The 18,229-nt window shown below is 50.0% G+C and overlaps 7 protein-coding genes across 7 annotated transcripts; 1 reads left to right on the top strand and 6 right to left on the bottom strand.

The window, feature by feature from the left end:
- HO173_008001 (uncharacterized protein) lies at positions 1–1,028 on the bottom strand (the record flags this gene model as incomplete). Its single annotated transcript, XM_037309901.1, has 4 exons — positions 1–168; positions 223–390; positions 443–856; positions 921–1,028. 4 exons carry the CDS (start codon positions 1,026–1,028, stop codon positions 1–3), a joined length of 858 nt encoding a protein of 285 aa, XP_037163198.1.
- Positions 1,029–3,256: 2,228 nt separating this feature from the next.
- HO173_008000 (uncharacterized protein) lies at positions 3,257–7,006 on the bottom strand (the record flags this gene model as incomplete). The annotated part of the gene is made up of 1 exon (XM_037309900.1): positions 3,257–7,006. One exon carries the CDS (start codon positions 7,004–7,006, stop codon positions 3,257–3,259), a length of 3,750 nt encoding a protein of 1,249 aa, XP_037163197.1.
- Positions 7,007–8,110: 1,104 nt separating this feature from the next.
- On the bottom strand, positions 8,111–8,632 carry HO173_007999 (uncharacterized protein; the record flags this gene model as incomplete). The annotated part of the gene is made up of 3 exons (XM_037309899.1): positions 8,111–8,216; positions 8,268–8,482; positions 8,558–8,632. 3 exons carry the CDS (start codon positions 8,630–8,632, stop codon positions 8,111–8,113), a joined length of 396 nt encoding a protein of 131 aa, XP_037163196.1.
- Positions 8,633–8,652: 20 nt separating this feature from the next.
- Positions 8,653–9,317, bottom strand: HO173_007998 (uncharacterized protein; the record flags this gene model as incomplete). The annotated part of the gene is made up of 4 exons (XM_037309898.1): positions 8,653–8,691; positions 8,826–8,938; positions 9,104–9,183; positions 9,235–9,317. 4 exons carry the CDS (start codon positions 9,315–9,317, stop codon positions 8,653–8,655), a joined length of 315 nt encoding a protein of 104 aa, XP_037163195.1.
- Positions 9,318–9,330: 13 nt separating this feature from the next.
- HO173_007997 (uncharacterized protein) lies at positions 9,331–9,728 on the bottom strand (the record flags this gene model as incomplete). The annotated part of the gene is made up of 2 exons (XM_037309897.1): positions 9,331–9,365; positions 9,428–9,728. The coding sequence occupies 2 exons, from the start codon at positions 9,726–9,728 to the stop codon at positions 9,331–9,333; spliced, it is 336 nt and encodes a 111-aa protein (XP_037163194.1).
- A 3,150-nt stretch (positions 9,729–12,878) lies between these two features.
- HO173_007996 (uncharacterized protein) lies at positions 12,879–14,511 on the bottom strand (the record flags this gene model as incomplete). Its single annotated transcript, XM_037309896.1, has 6 exons — positions 12,879–13,352; positions 13,449–13,456; positions 13,511–13,625; positions 13,687–13,786; positions 13,936–14,294; positions 14,356–14,511. The coding sequence occupies 6 exons, from the start codon at positions 14,509–14,511 to the stop codon at positions 12,879–12,881; spliced, it is 1,212 nt and encodes a 403-aa protein (XP_037163193.1).
- A 964-nt stretch (positions 14,512–15,475) lies between these two features.
- Positions 15,476–16,852, top strand: HO173_007995 (uncharacterized protein; the record flags this gene model as incomplete). Its single annotated transcript, XM_037309895.1, has 4 exons — positions 15,476–15,524; positions 15,576–15,754; positions 15,814–16,227; positions 16,280–16,852. 4 exons carry the CDS (start codon positions 15,476–15,478, stop codon positions 16,850–16,852), a joined length of 1,215 nt encoding a protein of 404 aa, XP_037163192.1.
- Positions 16,853–18,229: the final 1,377 nt, after the last annotated feature.

Below are 18,229 nucleotides of genomic sequence, written 5' to 3'. Positions count from 1 at the left end.
TTAGTTGCATGCTGCGTGCAAGGCCAGCCACTGGCTTGCAAATCGGCCATCAGGTTGCTTGGTCCTTTTTCTTGATCTGATGATCGGGAACTGAGCATTGCGGTCGAGCAGCCGGGAACACTTCACGCAGGGTCTTGATTTGATGTCCAAGTATGAAGCCAGCATTTCCTTGAGCACCTGGTTAGCATGGCATAGATAAGTAGGCGCTAGCTTCAGACATACGAGGAGATCATTCAAATCGTTTGGTCTAGGACGTGTTCTGATTGCCTCAAGAATTGCTCTGTGAAGTTTTGATTTGTCTTTGCTGTCAACGCTGTAATTGTTAGGTCCTTCAGGGGTGGTATTGAGCTGAATCTGGAAATTGATTTGAGCTGGCAAAGGTAGATGGAGCTTGCACGATTTAGCAAAACTCATCTAAAATCAAACCACGCAGACAACTTACAGTCACCATCCTTGAATCCTCGATCAATGAAGCCTCGAGGCCCACGTGTGCGGAACGAAACTTGTCCAGCGCCTCATTCACGTCTTTCAAGCCGAGAGCGTCACCAGCCTCGGCGGTACCTTCCTCCTCTTTATCAACATCATCGTTGCCATCCTCCTGTTTGACATCGAGCCAATCCTCATGTTCTATGACCTTCCACCCTGTGATGCCTTCGCCGTTCTCCGTCCTACTCTCTTTGGCCCTTTCCATCACCTCTTTGGTCCCGCTGTCTTCCATTAGTTGTGTGAAATGCTTAATGGCTTGGGCGGCACCGTTGGCTGCTTGAGAGAAATTCGAGTGTAGCTGGTCTGGAGAGAGGGGGTCGACTAGGACGGAATCCATGACTTTGGGGATTGTTTCACGAAGGTTGCGAAGCTGTAGGGCATGCAATCAGCGAATTAGTGCGAAAAATTATCTAGAGAGGTAGATAATGCCTTACGGAAATATGAACCTCTTGCAGGCGGGCAAGGGAGGACATGATGCTGGCTTCGTCCAGCTCCTTTTCAAGTGGGGGAACCTGATCGAGTGCTTGTTCATTCGTAGCCATTGTTGGTTCAAATTCCGTGACACAATGGATTAGAGGCTGTTGGTGTAAATGAGGTCCAGCAAATCAGATTGTAAGGTCACAAATGGTACATAGCCTATAGGCGAAGAGAAGCGCTTTGTTGTATTTATTATCTGGGGAAGTAAATCACAGTACCCGGAGTACTCTAAGCTGAAATATACTTCGGGAACGGGAGCGGGATGCTATTAGCGTATGCACAAAGGTCCGGAATCCTTGGCGCTGAGAAAATCGCATACACCTCACCAAGAATAGTACGTAGTAGATATGCTTCATCCAATATCATAATGCTATTGCTACCCTCATATCAAGTGAAGTTCTTTATATACCTCGCTTACCCAATTTTTAATATCTAATTCTAAGACTTCGGGTTTCTTAATGGAGTAGGTAGGGCACGATTCTCGAGCGAATGAATGAGGGGAGGTCTGTAATTAGGTATTGTGGGTGAAGAAAGAAATACTAAGATATCGCTAAGCGAGGTATACAGGAACTTCGCTTGCTATGAGTAATGGAAGGTCGGAAAGAAGAACATGAAGCTATTCACTACTATTCTTGGTGGGGTGTGTGCGATTTTCTCAGCGCCAAGGACACCGGACCTTTGTGCATACGCTAATAGGCGTAAGGGAAGCTCAAGAGCGACACTTACCTTATCTTACGAGTGACAACAGTAAGGTAGTGTGTCCCGTACCTAGGCAGGTGAGCTCTAGTCACCAGGTGGCAGTCGGAAGCCTCCCAAATGTACGGCCAATGGGTATCGAACCAAAAGAATGACTTGTTCCTGAAATATCCGTTCCGAGAAAGCGTTACCTACTCGTACGCTGCGTCACACTTCTGCTTATGGAGTTCAAGATTTCATCAAATGAGATGGTACTCAGACGCAAAAGCTCGTCCATGTCTACGATGATTGCCATGGTGTACCGAGATTTTGCAACTCGCCGGCGTTGAGACACGGCGGTCCGCGGAACGACTTTTCAGCGCCGTACAAGTCATTCGAGATGGACTGTTTTCCCCACTCAATCGAGCTGTCGCGTTGCAGATAGGTAGACTGTACAACTACCACCCCACACTCCTTGAGCAGCCTCGACCGGAAAATTACGATCATGGCTACGAATCTTGGCCCGCGAAATGGGACCCCATCCTGCAGGAGCAGAATCGGAGGCAACGCTCTCTACGGAATAACGAAACCCCTGTTCACGAGCCCTATCGGTGGTCTCCCAACTCGTGGGGTCAAATTCGAGCCGTTGGAAACCCCAGATCGGCGGCCGACAACGCGAAGACGACCTGCTCGCCAAAATCGAGGCAACCGTCAAGGTGGGAGCTACCGTTGCGGGTTCTGCAGGAAACAGCGCTGATCCATCCGATGATGGAGACGAAAGGTCTGTGAATACAAGATACTCGGCGCTTCTGGTAGTGACCACTTTGCCATTATTGATTCGCACCGGTGCTGTATATTGACTGGCAAAGCGGCGGCCTTTTCGCCAGAGACAGACGTGTATACTGTGAGTATGGATGCTCCATGTGCTGAGCGTACAAACAACTTATGGGAGAGGAAAAATGATAGTAAGTGAGATATACAGCCAAACTTGAGGTATCAACCCGAGCATTGCCACACACAATGGAAAGATCTGGCAAGAAAGAGAGAGAGACGCAAGATTTGGAATTGGCATCGAAAACACGATGCCCTAAAACAGCAAATGACGTTCCTTACGAGTCCTTCGAGAAGTCGGTCGTTGGAGGTACTTCTTGCCAAATCAAAGCTTTGAAGAACCTTGATTAAGGAAGGGGAGGTATTGGGACTGCAGCATCACTTGAACACGAACACTCCCTTCTTGACCATGATTCCAAATACTAATAATTCGATATTTACCCCAAGTCCTCTGAAGCTATGCAGTGAAACACCACGCTACCTTATCCCACGCCATGCTGTTCTATACCAGGGGCATCTATGCTGCTCGTTGCTATGGGACTCCTACTTCGTATTTCATGCGGTGCTAACCTCAAATAAACAAAACAAACCTATCATCGTGAGGCTGCCTTCTAATCATACAGTCGTAAAATTCATTTATCATACTCTCATAACTCATACCTCAGGAACAAAGACAAAGGGTCGTTCGGAGCACATATACTACCAGACTTGAGGATTCTGAGTGTATAGTATTGGAGCCAAGACCATCATTTGACGCATCCAATTTCCGTGCTTCATGAGTCTCAATTTAAGGTCGCCAGGGAGGTCTTCCTTCTTCGTGAGCTGAATTGTCCTCAGGAACATCATCCTCCCTAAGAGCCCCGCTCTTCAGCTTGCTAACGAGCCGACTGCATGCGCGATCCGACTTTCGTTCAAGCTCCCTTTGCACCGCAAGCTTCTTCTCTGCCTCCGGAGGCGGCTTGCCGTTCTTTTTCTGACCTCGAGCACGTGGAGCATCCTTGCCTGATTCACTGTCGTTGCCAATGGTCTCATTGTCGCGGGTAAAGTGTGCTGCCTTATCATCACAGTCCTGCTGAAGGCCTTCGCCCAGTTCGTGGCGGGAGTACACAGAGGGATTTGTCTGGAGGACGCTGTCTAATTCGTGACCGGCATACGAGGTGCCACCTGACTTTCGATTGGCATATAAGGGAGGAACATCACTCATTGAATCAAAATGCTTGATGCTGAATTCGGGCTCAAAGCGTGACGTCGAGCCCTTGACAGCATTTCCTGCATTCTCACTGCTTTCACCAGATGACACTTGACCTTTGGCTCGAAGGATCTTCATTCGTGGAGGGCTAGACGTCATGGGCAATGTTGCAGTTACTTGCCCCGTACCGCCAGGGCTCTTCTTGCTCCCCTTGGACTTTGAGCTGGGATCCAACCACCTAAAACTACCTCCAACTATCTCAGTAGACTCTTCAGGCGATGTTTGACCTCTGCCACGTCGATTCTTCCTGCCGAGTTGGCAATTAGGGCTAGGCGTCTGAACACTGCCTCCTGCAATCCTAGCGCTTTCACCGAGTGACGTTTGCGTTTCACCGAAGGCGCTGTGCTTGTTGAGCTCATAGTTATAGGGGCTAAAGTCCGGCTCTAAGATGATGTTTCTGGGATGCCCTGTAAGGTCTGTCAATGGAACGGTTCCCATACCACTGGAGCTCTTCTTTTGTTTATGACGAGCTTTCCTGGACGCGCTAAGAGAAGGCGAGACAAAGCTCGGCAGTTTGGCCGCATTGAACGTCTCCTGCGGAGTGTTGCTGTTGCTTGGAGACTGTATGCTACTCGTTGTATCTGGTGATGGACTTTGAAGGTCATGCAGCTCTAGCCACGTCACCTGAGCATAGCTATTGGGCGATTTTGCACCCTCCGAGGTCTTAGGGGAGAAAAGCTTCGATATAGCCTCGTCGGTTTGGTCTCCAGGATCATCAAAAGGTGACGGTAGTGAAGGGTTGATACCAGCATTTGCGGGTCCGGCAATGCGTATTTGCTCATCACCATGTGCGGCTAATGCATCAATGGCACTTGGAATGCGACGTGCAGGCTCTGATCGGACATGGAGACTTGGGAATGGTGGTGGAACACTGCACGATGGACTGTGCGTCGTGATCGCACAGTTATCGTCTGTATCATCGCTAAAAGCTGATACCGTCCTGCTGTGCCCGAAAGGAGTACCGTTTCGCGATCGTGGCTTTGGCAACGTAGATTCAGCCTCCAACTGCTCACGATAAGTGCACTGGCTGGTCTCTTTGTAGATCGGAGTGAAAGGGGCGGTGGCTTTGAGATCGCCTTCATAAGAATTGTCCATTGCGAACGTAGGCCTTGCCTGCACCACATCCGAAGGGCCTGTGGGCATAATATTACCATCAGCTCTGGGCCCAGCTTCGCAAGCATCTTCTCTCACCGGGCTTGTCTTCGAGGATCGTGACAAGTACGTCGGAGTGAAAAGACCTCCAGCTTTCAGGCCTGCTTCATAGGCATCTTCTGGTGCCATACGGAACTGTTGCTCGGGCGAGGAGTTTGCAGATACATCAGTAGACTCAGAAGAGAACTGACGAACGCGCTGCCCGTCAAGGTTGCCTGCTCCGAAAGTCAGAAGCTCTTCGTCTGTAAATGTCATAGTCGTCATCGTGAATTTAGGAGCTGCTGGGATTTCGACCGGGGAAGACTCTAGAGACGGTGGGAGCATCACTCGCGAGGGAGACAAGTCTGTAGGTGGCGACGAAGGGGCCTCCATGCGCGATGGCGACAAATCCTGAGGGTCAGACACTTGTAAGGTTTCTTGCTCGTCGATTGTGTCACTCAGACGTAACATGGGCCGTTGTTGGAACACCGTCTCTAGAGGATCGAATGTCGTAACGGATGGCCTTTCGATTGCCTCCACCGCATAGGCCAAATCGCCAACAGGGAAAGCCGGCCTTTCGATTGCCTCCACCGCATAGGCCAAATCACCAACAGGAAAAGCTGGCCTTTCGATAGCCTCAATAGCGTAGCGTAGAGCGCCGGTTGGATATCTTGGTACGGATTCAGACCCTCCAATGCTGACCGTATCCTGGACCAACTCCTCTGCGTAGTGCACTGGCTTCTTTGAGGGGGATCTCTTTAACTCTAATTCAGGTCCCAAATCCTCATCAGACTCGGTGTTTGGGGCCATGTCGATGATCTCCATATATCTTCTCTCGCGATCTGCTCGATGACGCTTCCACGCAGCTCGAGAGCCCATGCTCGACTCCAAAGACTCAGCGTCAGCGTCATAGGCATCAGACTGCAGCCGCTTGTAGAGCAATCTCAATTCCGGCGTCATCGCATCCTCGTATGAAGGGAATAAAGCATTGAGACCGTCTTCGAAACCGGCACAGGGAGGGCTAGATGTCCAGCTTGGGGAGTGCGGCGATGCTGTCTGTTCGGCAGTGCCGTCTAAAGTCTCCAGCTTCGAAGGCTTCGACCCTAATAGCACTGAAGGAGACATCCGAGACGGGATGGTCCTCCGACATGAAGATGCAGACGACGCAACTTGGACGTGAGGCGCTGCAGGATCCTTATGGCAGCATGGTGAGCTGGTTCTTGCCTCTGGCGACCCCGGTATTACATATTTCAGACAGGCTGGGGCCAATCCATCAGACTCGGAAACATCGGCATTGCTTTCCACTTCTGAAAAGTACCCTTTGTCATCACTGGGGGGACGCTTGTTGGTTTCTGGAAGTGAAGACTCCCAGGCCGACTCGGATGCTGAGGTGATGAAGGAAAGACCGTGCTGAAGTCTATCTCCTTGTTCGACGTATGGATCATCGAAATTCGAGGGCACAGGATGCATACTTTCCTGTCCGTCATTACCCGAGGCTTGGTCAACGGTCAATCTTGTAGGGCCTGGCCACAGATGTTTTGGTCCTGCGGGTAGCTTTAAACCAGCAAGCCATTGTGATCCTCTGGATAATGAGGCACTCCCCAGGGACTCACAACTGAAAGAAGGGTTGGGAAACTCCACGTGAAGCGCCGGTGCCTTCTCCCGTGTCACTGGCACGGGTGATTGCGGTAGTTCTGGGGACTCGATGTTGGCATCTGGTGCTCGTGGAGTGAATCGTTGCTTCCGCCGTCGAACAGAAGACATGATGGAAGATCGGCGGCTCTCTTTCTTTGGTGTCTCACACTCAGCCCATTCACTTGAAGGAAGCTCGGGCTCGCCAGCGGTGGGATATATGTACGAGGTCGTAGAGCGGACGGTGTTAGAGAAGGCCTGCATTGCTCCTGAGAAAGTCGTTGAGATGGCTTTATGCAGCTTTCTTGGAGAACGTTCCGGAGAACTTTCGGCGCCCGAGGTTATGAAAGTGGTTCCTTGAATGATGCTGCCTTGACTTTGACGTTTGTGCTTAGCGATCATGCTGTGATAGCCGGAGTCAATAGAGCCTCTGTCCACGTCCATACTATTGGCTTTGCTTGTAGAGGGCGATCCTTTGCCATTCATGCCCAGCGCCATACTCAATTTCTTGCGAATAGAAGCCATGGCGTTGATTTTCAAGTACGCTGATGGAGCTTGAACAAGTGGAAAGACGGATTGAATGTGATGAGACCAAAAATCCAAGAAGAGAAGAAAGCGAAACACCGACCACCAACGAACAATGCAAAAGAAAACCTATGAAAGCATTTGAAGAAGTTGAAGTGGATGAGAAAATACGAAGTTCAGTTGAGGAAGTCAGGTACGACCGTACGGTATTGTAAACACGCGCTAAAATAGACGCGGATACCTCTTTGTGTGCACAGTGCAGTGCTGAGAAAGCGTCCTAAGTGCTGGACAGCTGCCTAAATGTTCCAAACTTAAGAGATTCGCTGAGTTAGCTACCTTAGGCTCGGCTTGAGCTACCAGTCTCGTTCGGTTGGCCTAGAGTACTTCGACGCCGACATTGTTACCGCCATAGCTTTCATATGGCGAGATACGGCCTCAAACACGTCGTAGTGACTTTTCCTGCTATCAGGAAATTGTGCCTACGCCTCTTACGATATATCATCTTCCATCGTGACTATAAAGTCGGAGCTATATGGGATTAGATTACGGTGTTCAAAGGAAGCAGGACATCCAAAATGCTATGGCCAGTCTAGATGATAGTTTGAACGCGGTATGTGAATGGTTGAGGGTTCGAGTTTCTTCACATATCACCTTCTCCCCTCCCATCCAACATCCAAGAGCGTCTTAGGTCGTATCGTTGGAGTATAGAGTACTGCACCGAGAGCCAAGTCAATTCGTTCGGGGCTTGAGACTCAACATAAGCTTCATTCGCTGAAAGTCCTTGCAAGCTAGATAAATTGTATCTAGAGCTACGTGCACGTGTGTGACAAAATTGCTTCTCAGGTGGTTCCACCGGTCGCTTTAGCCCCAAGATTTCGGTTACATTTATACTCTGATGAGTGTGATTCAGATCTAGAGTAAATTCATGAGAAAATGCCGATGGACGATATGGTATTGCTTTCATCGTAATCTAGGCTATCTAGAATCCAAGCCCCACTTTCCTCTGCTTGCACGACTACTATCCGATTCGACAACCCCATATTGCCTAGGATCTCCAACCTTGGTCTAGATGACTTGGAAGCAGTTGCAATTTCGACACAGGTTTTAGCTCTCTTGGCTCTCTTGTGCCTCCATCTTCTCGACCAAATCATCAATCTTCTTGTATTCCCAGCCCTCGTACTGCGGAGGAAGGAGGAACGGCCGGAGATCACTGACTCATGTATTAGTCTCACGTACAGCGAAGAATGTTGGGCGGGCGTACAATCTGTTGTCATCAGGCGAGTATGCCCTGATAAGGTTTTCGACTGTCAGCTTCCGTGAGTCGTAAATTGAAACGGCGAGAGAGTGCCTATTCTGCATGATATGCTGGTGTAAGAGTCTGAAGTGTTCCGCGTCAGCTATTTCTTCTAGCAAGTCTTGAGTGCAAAGCCTCACAGTCATCTTATGGCGGTTTATGGCGTAGTAGTGGTAGAAACGCTTTAAGACGGCCCAAGTTTAGATTAGCCCAAGAATTAGAGTTTCCTATGGTCTTTCGTTTCATATTAGGCTCACCTTGACCTTGGTCGCAGTCTCCCTCGGCTCTAAACCTCTCTCAACCATCCACTCCCGAGCCAGCTTCTCGAACATCGAGTATGGACCGAGCTTCTCTATCTTTCGTAAAATCCAAACTTGCTGAGCTCATCATACTACAGTTGATGTTTAGCTCTTGATTCGGAAATTCCCAGAAGGCCGCTTTGAGCAAAGCATTCGAAAAATGGGACTTCGAGCTCTTGAGCTATACTAGAGAGCCTGAGAGGAGGGGGGATAGTAACACACTCACGGTCATGCCCATATCTATTTCGTCAGATTGAACATAATTTTTCGTGATAGGCTCCGACTCTGCGGTAGGCGTCGCCTCTATGAAGTAGTGCTTCAATACTGGCAAGTCAAAATCTAAGAAGATGTTCAAGTATCAGCTACCTCGTATAGCAATTCTGAAGGTCAAGACTGTCTACCTTTACAAGTAAAGGCTAGAAACTGCTTCAAGTCTGTCTTTGATACTATGATGATTCCAAAAGTCAATTGTGCATTCTGCTAGATCTCCAGAGCAAGACTTACTGGACCCTAGGGGATTGATATCTGCTGAAGAGCAGTCGTAGCGCGTGTAGTAGCCACGGAGAGATTCGTCGACATTGGCACTAGAAATTATCACTTCGTTTGTCACGGCTCTCGAGGCGCGTCATGCATACTTTCCAAGCACGAGCAGGCTGCCTCCACCTGGTCTTTGTCTTACGGTCGGAAGCAGCTGAGCAAACTGATAACCCGCTACCATCCTCTGCCTTGCCTCAATATTTTGATGCAATGTTCTCCGCCATTGACCCTAGCATTTTCCCCGGCGTCAGATGTCTTGAGTGATACGATCCAGGAGTTAAAAGAGCCTACCTCCATCAACTTTGAACCTTGGCTCAAATCCGGTGGCCTTCTGAAAAGAGTTTACCGGAGCCTGATACATATCGTCGATATTGAGGTCAACGTGGTACGAGCCAATCGCGTTTGACCATTCCTTGGCTCTGCTTCTTGTTGCTTGGGAGGATTGCGTAGCCATTCCCACATAAATTGTGTGAAACAGGTTGTGACAGAGCTGCTGCGGCGTCTCTGGAAGCCAATCCTCCTTCTCATACGCACCCGCTATACGTTGCACGTCCTGGGCAACTTGATTATTTCCTGCTTTAACTGCCTGCATTACGATGCGGCACATAGAAAAACCAATTACCGCGGTAGCACACGAATCGATGCCTCCGCTTAGCGGCGAAAGCCGGCAAGCCTTGATCGCTGCAAATAATCCCACAGCCAGCAGGCTGGACCCAAAGCGATTTCTTCTTCGGGTGCGTGAAGTCTGATTTTCTGTTTCTTCGAAGGGCTTTTGTCATATCTCACGTCACGGCCCTCTCGAGAAAGACTGAATGAAGTTTCAATGCGGCCATAGTCGGGCGCCCGGACGGCTTGTAACCCTCGCGATGGCTCGTAGCGCTTTGAGCGAACCTCCTCAAGGTCGACTGTAGCTGTCACAACTTCCACATCGTCTAGTGAGAATTGAGCCCCCTGAGCTCGGGCCTCCCCATTCACGACAATCATGCTAGAGCCATCAGGCTATTCTCTCTCGCCTCCTCACCGACTACAATGTAGCCTTCTGGCGTCGAATTATGTTTCGCTTTTGGTCATCGACGAGTGCTGGAGGGCTGACGTGTGGCAAGTTGTCACATGGCTGGCCAGCTCACGAGCTGACTGGACAACAGTTACATGATGAATTCAAACAGCATCGACAACGATGGGTTGAGCAGCCGACTGCCCTAGCTTCAACAACCTCGAACTTTTGGAGAGTTCTGCATGCCGCATAAGGTATTCTAAGGCACACAAAGGGGAAGATTTAGACCACATTACAATTGCATTTGTTGCAAAGTATGGTCTGTCACCTGCAAAGATCCATAACGCTCGAAAACTTGGCAGCAAAGTCAACATCTGATGAAGAAGAACTCAAAAAGTATGACCATGAGTACTTGTCTGAGTAGAGAATTCCAGAAGATAATGTCATCCACGCAGTTACCCTGGGTCTTGTCCATGGCAGAGGATTCAATCTGAAACCTTGCAGCCCGGCCAAGAGCTATTTCCCCAACCTCAGCGACCTTCATGGACAAATCTCAGAGCGCACTGCAGCTTTGGCTCCCTTTGACAGAGGCTATCAGTATGGCTTGGCTGCCTGCGACTTCAGGATCAGAGCCCCGATCAAAGAGCTTGCAAAACAAATGTCCAGGTGGGCTGTAAAGGAAAGATATTCAGACTCAGACTGGACAGTTGTGGATAAGGGAATCGAGGGTCATTACCATTGGCGGAAAAATCGCATAGAATGCGAGGGAGAGCTTCTTAGCTTACAGGCAGAGCTAGACGTCCTCGAAGATTGTTACATTGAAAACGTGGTGGGGGTGGGGCTGGGATGGGAGCTGCATAATGATCAAGATAACATATCCCACTGGGATGCTCTTCTTTTTCAGCAAGATGAGCGCATTGAAGGTCACCGTCAAAGGATAGCAAAATTGACTGAGGAAATCTCTATTCGGATTGGATACTGATGTGTACGTCGTGGTCGTCAGCGGCGCTGGAATTTCTGTCAATGCAGGCAGTGAGTTTTTCTTTTTGCTTCGGCTCCAGCGAGTCTGACGTTTTTCTAAAAGTTAATGATGTTTCAAAAGCTACAAAAGTCAACGTGGATTTCTTTTGATATATCCGTTTGCAATTCACCGATCGACACGGACCGCTTTCATGCGATGGTCTGTGATATGTCCAGGCTCTCTCTGTCCAGGCGGAGCTGACCCTTTTTATCGTTTCTTGAGACGGACCCGCCCATAAGGGTTATCTCCTTCGAGATCACACGCAGAACATTGGCTGCATCGAGCATCGTCTTCCCAATCTCTTGGAAAGAACCGTGCAGCTCTACGAACGAATCGACAAGGCGATGTACCAATGTTATGGCTGGAATGGACATCTGGTGTCCAACTCGTTCTGTGGGTTTGATCTTCCGGACTGTACTCGGTGCCAAGAGATTTCGCTGGGGCGAGAAAAGAAGGGGAAACGACGACTTGGCGTCGGCAGACTTCCTCCGAACGACGTTCACTACGGAGAAGAAAACCCGAGAGGCGATATGATTGGAGAAATGACGAAGAAAGACATGGGGATGCGTCCAGAAGTGGTCTTCGTGGTGGGAGCAGCTCCAAATGTGCCTGGATCGAGTATGTTGGTGACGGAGCTCTGTCGCGCCGCAAAGGCTGAGGGATTCACCGTATGGATCAACAGGGACGCACCACCATCCGGTTTGAAAGTTCCTCTAGACCTCGCGTTTCGCGGGGATTGCGATGAAGTCGCATCGTCGCTTTCGTGCTGAATCTCTGCACGATCGTTTCAATTGAAACCCAATCATTTCGAATATTGAATGTCAAAGACGGTTTGAAGTCGAACAAATTTAAGTATCGTATGTGATGAACAGAGCTTCTTTTCTCTATTCCACAGGAGGTACAAGGCTATCAGCATATCGATATCAATAATGTCGGTGATGCGAACAGTAAACTGCAGCGGAGAAACGGACCCCCCTTCCAGCACCCTTTCCCTCTCAATTAAAGGATCGCCACCAAGATTCGCGTAGCGTAATGTAAGGCAACAGTAAAAGCGATAACAAGCTACTCTCGGCCACTTTGAATAAACAGAGGAAAATCCATTCACAATCTAACATCCACCACGTGTAGAAAAGATGCATAATACGATTTCATATGTTATGTGAGAGTAAATGAGGCAAGTTGCCTAGGCTCGGCTGCCCGCTCCAGTGCTTCCATAATGACAGCCCGAACTCCGAGGTCAGATTTATGCATAGTGACTGCATGGTTGGCGAAGTGTTCTAAACCGTGGATGATCTTTATACGATTTGGTAGTGGATACGGAAACAGGCCGACCTTGTATTGGAAGTGTACTTGACGATAGTGCCCTCGCAAACTATCGCTGCGTGCGAGACTCTGCGTCCGCCTACGGTTTGGGTTGCGGTAGTAAAAAAAGACACGCCAGGGAAGTAGGTGGCTTCTTTGCTTTGGTGATCTTAGAAGATGTAACCGGTTTCATCGACTTGATTGGTTCAAGAACTTTAGTGAATATAGCTTCCTTGAGAGATTTGACGATATTAATGTCCATAGCAAGTTCGATAGAGCCGGTGCTGTGCAGAGGTTCGTCGATCGCTGGTGGGGAATGTTGTGCGCAAGTAGATGGCTTGTTAGTCTTATCCACAACGTCCCCTTCGTGGTTGTTGCATCTCCGGTCTTTACCTTCGAAGAGTGAATAAAGGCGGGCTACGATGTCAATCATGTTGGCGAAGGAGGACTCGGTCGCCGATTGAAACAAATGGTGAGCGACCTGCCAGCATTCTTCTAAGATACGTGGCATTGGAGCGAGTATTCTTGGAAGTGGGCTCTTCTCCATTGAGCTGTGTCACCATGTGATCTAGGACCGCGGCACTGTGAAATTCACGAAGAATTTGTGCGAAAACATCGCGTTCCAGGCGGAGCTTCAGACCTCTTAATTTGCTTTGCACCCGTGTATGCTGAATGCCGTCAGGCGACTTCGAACCGTTCTTGATGGAGCCAGGGCCATCCTGGAGCCTTTGGGCCAGGGCGTCCTTTTGTTTCTTAGCGCGGACGACATCAGGGTGCTGATGAGCCTGCGTGCGCTGATCCTCCGACAGCCGCTTTGGAAGGTTGGGGTCACGGCGCAAGCAGAGCTTTCCGATCTCCTTGATCAAGTCTGACTTCGATGCAGTACCGAGAAAGGTGGCCTGAACATCGACAACCACGTTCGATGAGATGTAATGTTTGAGAAACGTATCCGATCAGGCGTGGCCGAGGATTTGATTACGCTGCTGATCACTGACTCCGCGGTCTAAAATAACGTCAGTGACGAGTATGTGCAAGACGCTTCAGCCTTCAAACTTACCTGTCAGTTCCGTTCCCGCCTCCTGCCGAAGAGCATAAGGCTGGGAGGGATGATCAAAGCCCGCTCTTTGGCCTGATCTCCTGATCCAGTACGAAATTGAATTGGCGGGTAGAGCCTTGAGAGGGTCAACGTGTACACCCTCCATTGACCGTGTGGAGCGGCTGAAGGATGGGGACCTCAAGGCTGTCGTCCCTGAAGGCGAAGTCAATGGTAATGCGGCCGTCTGGGCTGGAGAAGTTGTGCAAGGTATATGGGGTCAGCCCGGCAGAGACAAGCCTGGGGAAAAGCGTTGTGGGCGAAGGCGATGGCCACAAAATGAAGGATAGGACACATCGCAGGGCATGTATGGTTCTCGTAAAGGGTGATGGTTTTCTTTCCAGCGCTTTCAATAATGAACACAAGCCTCGTTTCGCGGGGGAACTTACGACGCATTCCGCTTGCGTTTGCCCTTATCCAACATTATGGTGACCTCCAGGACCAGTAGCGACGCTTCGTCCGGCGGCTGTAAGAGCCTTAATTTTACATCTCTGTAGAGTAAAGCGGCATTCGTCCCAGCAATCCCCTCGCAGCCACTCTCGAAGATAGGGCCAGATCGGGCGCTGGTGAAGGCCAGGAAAAGGATCCTCGTGGCAAGTTGCACACGTTCCAGTTTAAGAGCAAAGTTATCGGTATCGAATTTCCACTGGTAGTAAAGCGCGCCGTGGAGGCCGTTGTGACCGACGACATGCTTTTGTCTCATGCCCTTGATCAGGCCACGCTCACTGCAGGATTGCCCGTGGAGGTGCTGCGTACTAGTACACGGTCAGATCAAGTCCGCCTGTTCGAGAGCATCTAAGACGACTTACATTGGCGATCTCTTTGCCAACATCATCGGCCGCTACCTTGTGGAATACCTCGTAGTACAATTGACACAAGGTCTTCCACACGCTTTCATACGTATGCAACCTCTGGGCGCGAGGGGGTGTCTTGTGGTACCAGATGAGGTAGCCCTTAAAGGACATGATTGAACAGGACTTGAGCAAATTCAGGTGAACCTTCCGGACAAAGTCGCAGTACCTATTGTAGAGGAAAAGCAGCTGGAGTCAGCCTCAGCGGTCGATATGCAAAGACACAGCTGGGACAATGAATGATTCGAGACATACCATTTCCATCTCTGCCGGGTCATTTCTTGTGCAGCAACAATGGCATCTGCCAGGTCTCGCTGTGCCTTTTTCGGCCCCGGTTTGGTCAGCTCCTGCTTCAGCTCCAGAAGTTCTGCGTCAGAGGCGTCTGAGTCGATGTCAAAGTCGGCCTATTCGTCGTCGCTTTCGCCCACTGAGCAGTCACCTGTCTTAGAGTACGCGTGCTGGAATGCAAAGACGCCCATTGTGGTGTCGGAAGATGGACACTGAAAACGGGAGGAAGGTAGGGAAGAGAAGGATGCGAGGTACGAGAGAAAGCCCAGAATCGGATAGAGAGGCAGAGGGTAAAGAAGAAGGGAGGAGAGGGAGTGGAAAGGGCCAGGAGCCCTTCAACAGGCCAGGTGCCATCGTGGACAATTGCACCGTCTCGCTTCCGTAGGAGCCTGGTCGAGGTCCGGTAAGCATGGAAACATTGACAAGATTACCAGAAGAGCAGGAAACGGAGGTGTTTTCACACTGACGGGGAGGGAGCATCCAAGAGTTATGGACTTGTGAGGACAACCTAAACCCGTGAGGAGGGCAGCAGGAAGTGTAGGGCGGCGGGGGCCAGGTGAATTACTTCATCCGGTAAAGCGGGAAAGCGTGCCGCATCCGGCTAGCACACAGACTACGGTACGCGATATGAATATTACCTACTTACTTCCATTTCTGGAGCTCAAGCTTCAGACTTCTTTGCAATTACACACCATCTTCACAACGACACTTAGTCAGAACGTCTAAAGGGTTGCCTGACATGTGCGAGTCTCGCAACTAATCTACAGGCGAGTCTCGGTGTACAGCAGCCATGGCGGCAAAACAAGGCGTCGTCTCATTTGACCAAATTATTCAAGCTGGTAAGCACGGAGTATTCTGAGCTTCGATTGCTCGTGCTGACCTTCCGCAAGGGCGTCAACGCAAAGAGAAAGAGAAACTCGCAAGTGATATACTTGGGCAAGGACGACGAGAGAAACAGAGACTGGCAGAAGAAATATTTGGGCGAGGACGAAGCAATAACGCTCCAAACAACGGCAGTCGCAAGTCTGGCGCTGGCCCCAGCCTTGCAAGTAGAGTCGGTATAGCAAAAGTATGTTGAATGACAAGGCACTTGTATGCGATGGTACAGGGTGCTGACATGAAGCAAAGGCATCTCAGCGTTCATCATCCACTCCAAAGGCGAGCCCAAATATTGAGGGTACCTGGGGCCATGATAGAGCACCGCGCATCACTCGACCACCCAGAGGGAACCCTATGTCACGTCAGGTCAAAGATGATCTCCTCTTTAACACTGCTGTGACTCAAACACCACGTAATGGCGTGGCGTCCAGTGGCCTAGGTGAGGAGATTAGCATACGAGGAACAGCGGGTCCATACGTGGTCATTGGCAGCAACTTTGCTCCTGGAACTACAGCTGCCGACATCGAATCTGCTATGATACCTAGTGGAGGTGAGATGCAGAGTTGCAGGATCATTAGCTCTACACCAACAGTCATGGCTGAGATGGTCTTTGCCGAAAAGCATAATGCAGAGAGCGTCATTTCAACATTCAACAACAAGAAGGTATGGCAAAATGTGCAAAAACCTCCAAGATTCGAGCTAATGCGTGAATCAGGCGGACGGTCGTATCCTATACGTATACATGAAAGTAGGAGGACCCACGCCTTCCCCTGCCTTGGCTCCTCTTCGCAAGACACCCATAGAGCCTAGAGGACCTCGTATCGACCTTACCCGTGATCCAGCGCCTTCTTACGATATTCAAAGAGAACAATCGGATCGCAACAGAAGACGGGCAGATCCCGAGTTCCAGGATGGCAGTTATGGCTTTGACGCGAGAGAGGACATAATGGACGTGGATATGGATGCCCCTCGCTCTGATGCTCCTGTGTCTGATGTTCCACATTCCGACGCCTCGCGCTCCGATGCTCCACGACTTGATGCTCCACGCTCTGACCGCCGAAACGATCGACGTGATGATCGCATAGACGGCCGCCGGGATGACCGACGAGATGATCGACGGGAGGACTCGCGAGATGACCGACGAGACGCTCGCTATGATGTTCCAAGTGACTACAGCAGAGGTAAGTCATACATCGACAGAGATCGAAACGGTGGTCGGCCCCGAAACGATCAACGGCTGTATAGCGACAACATGTATCCTCGCCCTCGTGGCCGTGGTTTCCGGTGATTAGAGCACATGAATCAGCGTTTATCAGGATCTTTAAGCATGATATCCCCAAAAGCTGTTTTTGAATCTATGCCTTGTCAGCTCAAAGGAAGCTGGACTCAACATTGGTTCGCAACTACGAAGCGTTGTCTTCTAAGGGTCAGCGCTGTTGCCGTTGCCTATGCAATTAGGTCTTTGGCTACGCCTGTGTATAGATAGCAACCATAGCATAACCAAGATCAAGTGGGTACATGTTAACTCACTCGCTGGGCGCTGATGTGAGACTCAGTGAGCCCTAGTCTCGTAGCCAACACTACAACGGATTCATACGTTCAAGGTGACCTACATGCATCTACGATATCCCCTCGACCGGTACTTAGACCCAACAATGAAAGCCTACTGCCGGTCCTACCACCCCCGACTATTGCCAACATCATCCATCCACGACCTACCTCCGTAGAGACCAGGCAAGGTGTCCGAAAATGTGGTCGCTGAAGCGGTACAAATCCTCAAGGTTTTGACCAGAGCAGCATCAAGGAGTGCAAGGAAAGGAAAGTATCGGCTGTCTAATACTCCATCCAAAGCGAATCATGTAGTCCATTCACGGCGAATGATTCCGGGTCGATGCCCAGACTTGATACGAGAACAAGAGAGGGTTCAACGTCTCGTACTGCCACCCTTTTTCGACAGCTGGCCTGGTAAACGGCGACAACTTCCCCTTCCTCACTACCTCTTCAGGAAAGAAAAGAAAACGACACAGCCCAGCTCGAACCCTATCTCAAAATGCAAAAAGCTCAAGCTGGCCACTCACCGTTTGCGTCGCCTGAGGCGGTCGTGACCATACCCTACGAAACGCCCAGTGAAGGGGGGTTCCATACCACATCCCTGGGCCAATTATTACCCGGGGCGGCGATGAAATGACTACAGACCTGTTGAATATCCCTTTTGGAAACTCATTTCCAACTAGCATAGATCGTGCTTCCGCAAAAGTCACCTGCACTCGTACAGTGTCGGAGGACAGGTTGTCACAAGGTACGGCTGTGCTTCCCTTGGATCTGTCCTTCGCCGAGGAGACGGAAGGAGTACTCCCACATAATCTGTCACCATTACGAATACCAAGAAGCTCGGGACCATTCGAGCCACCAATGCAGTGAGTGGTCCAGACCCTACGAAAAGTAGGTCCATCCCTATCTTGTTTTCTTTGCCTGCGCAACTCATTTCCGCCAGTCACAACTCGTCTCCTTAAGTGTGTCTACTCCAGTGTCAACAGATATGCTTCACTGATCATGGCATTGTTATTCTTCTAAATTGAACAAATATGTTTGCATTCTCTACTCAATGCCCGCAGGCACTATGACAAGCATGATTAAAAGGAGGTAGTCCTTGTATGTGTGTGTA

Source organism: Letharia columbiana, assembly GCF_014066305.1.
Source record: "Letharia columbiana isolate WasteWater2 chromosome Unknown Sc0000027_s0, whole genome shotgun sequence".
Taxonomy (NCBI): Eukaryota; Fungi; Ascomycota; class Lecanoromycetes; order Lecanorales; family Parmeliaceae; genus Letharia; species Letharia columbiana.
Note: the sequence above shows the minus strand (reverse complement) of the source record. Positions and strands in the feature narration are given on the sequence as shown.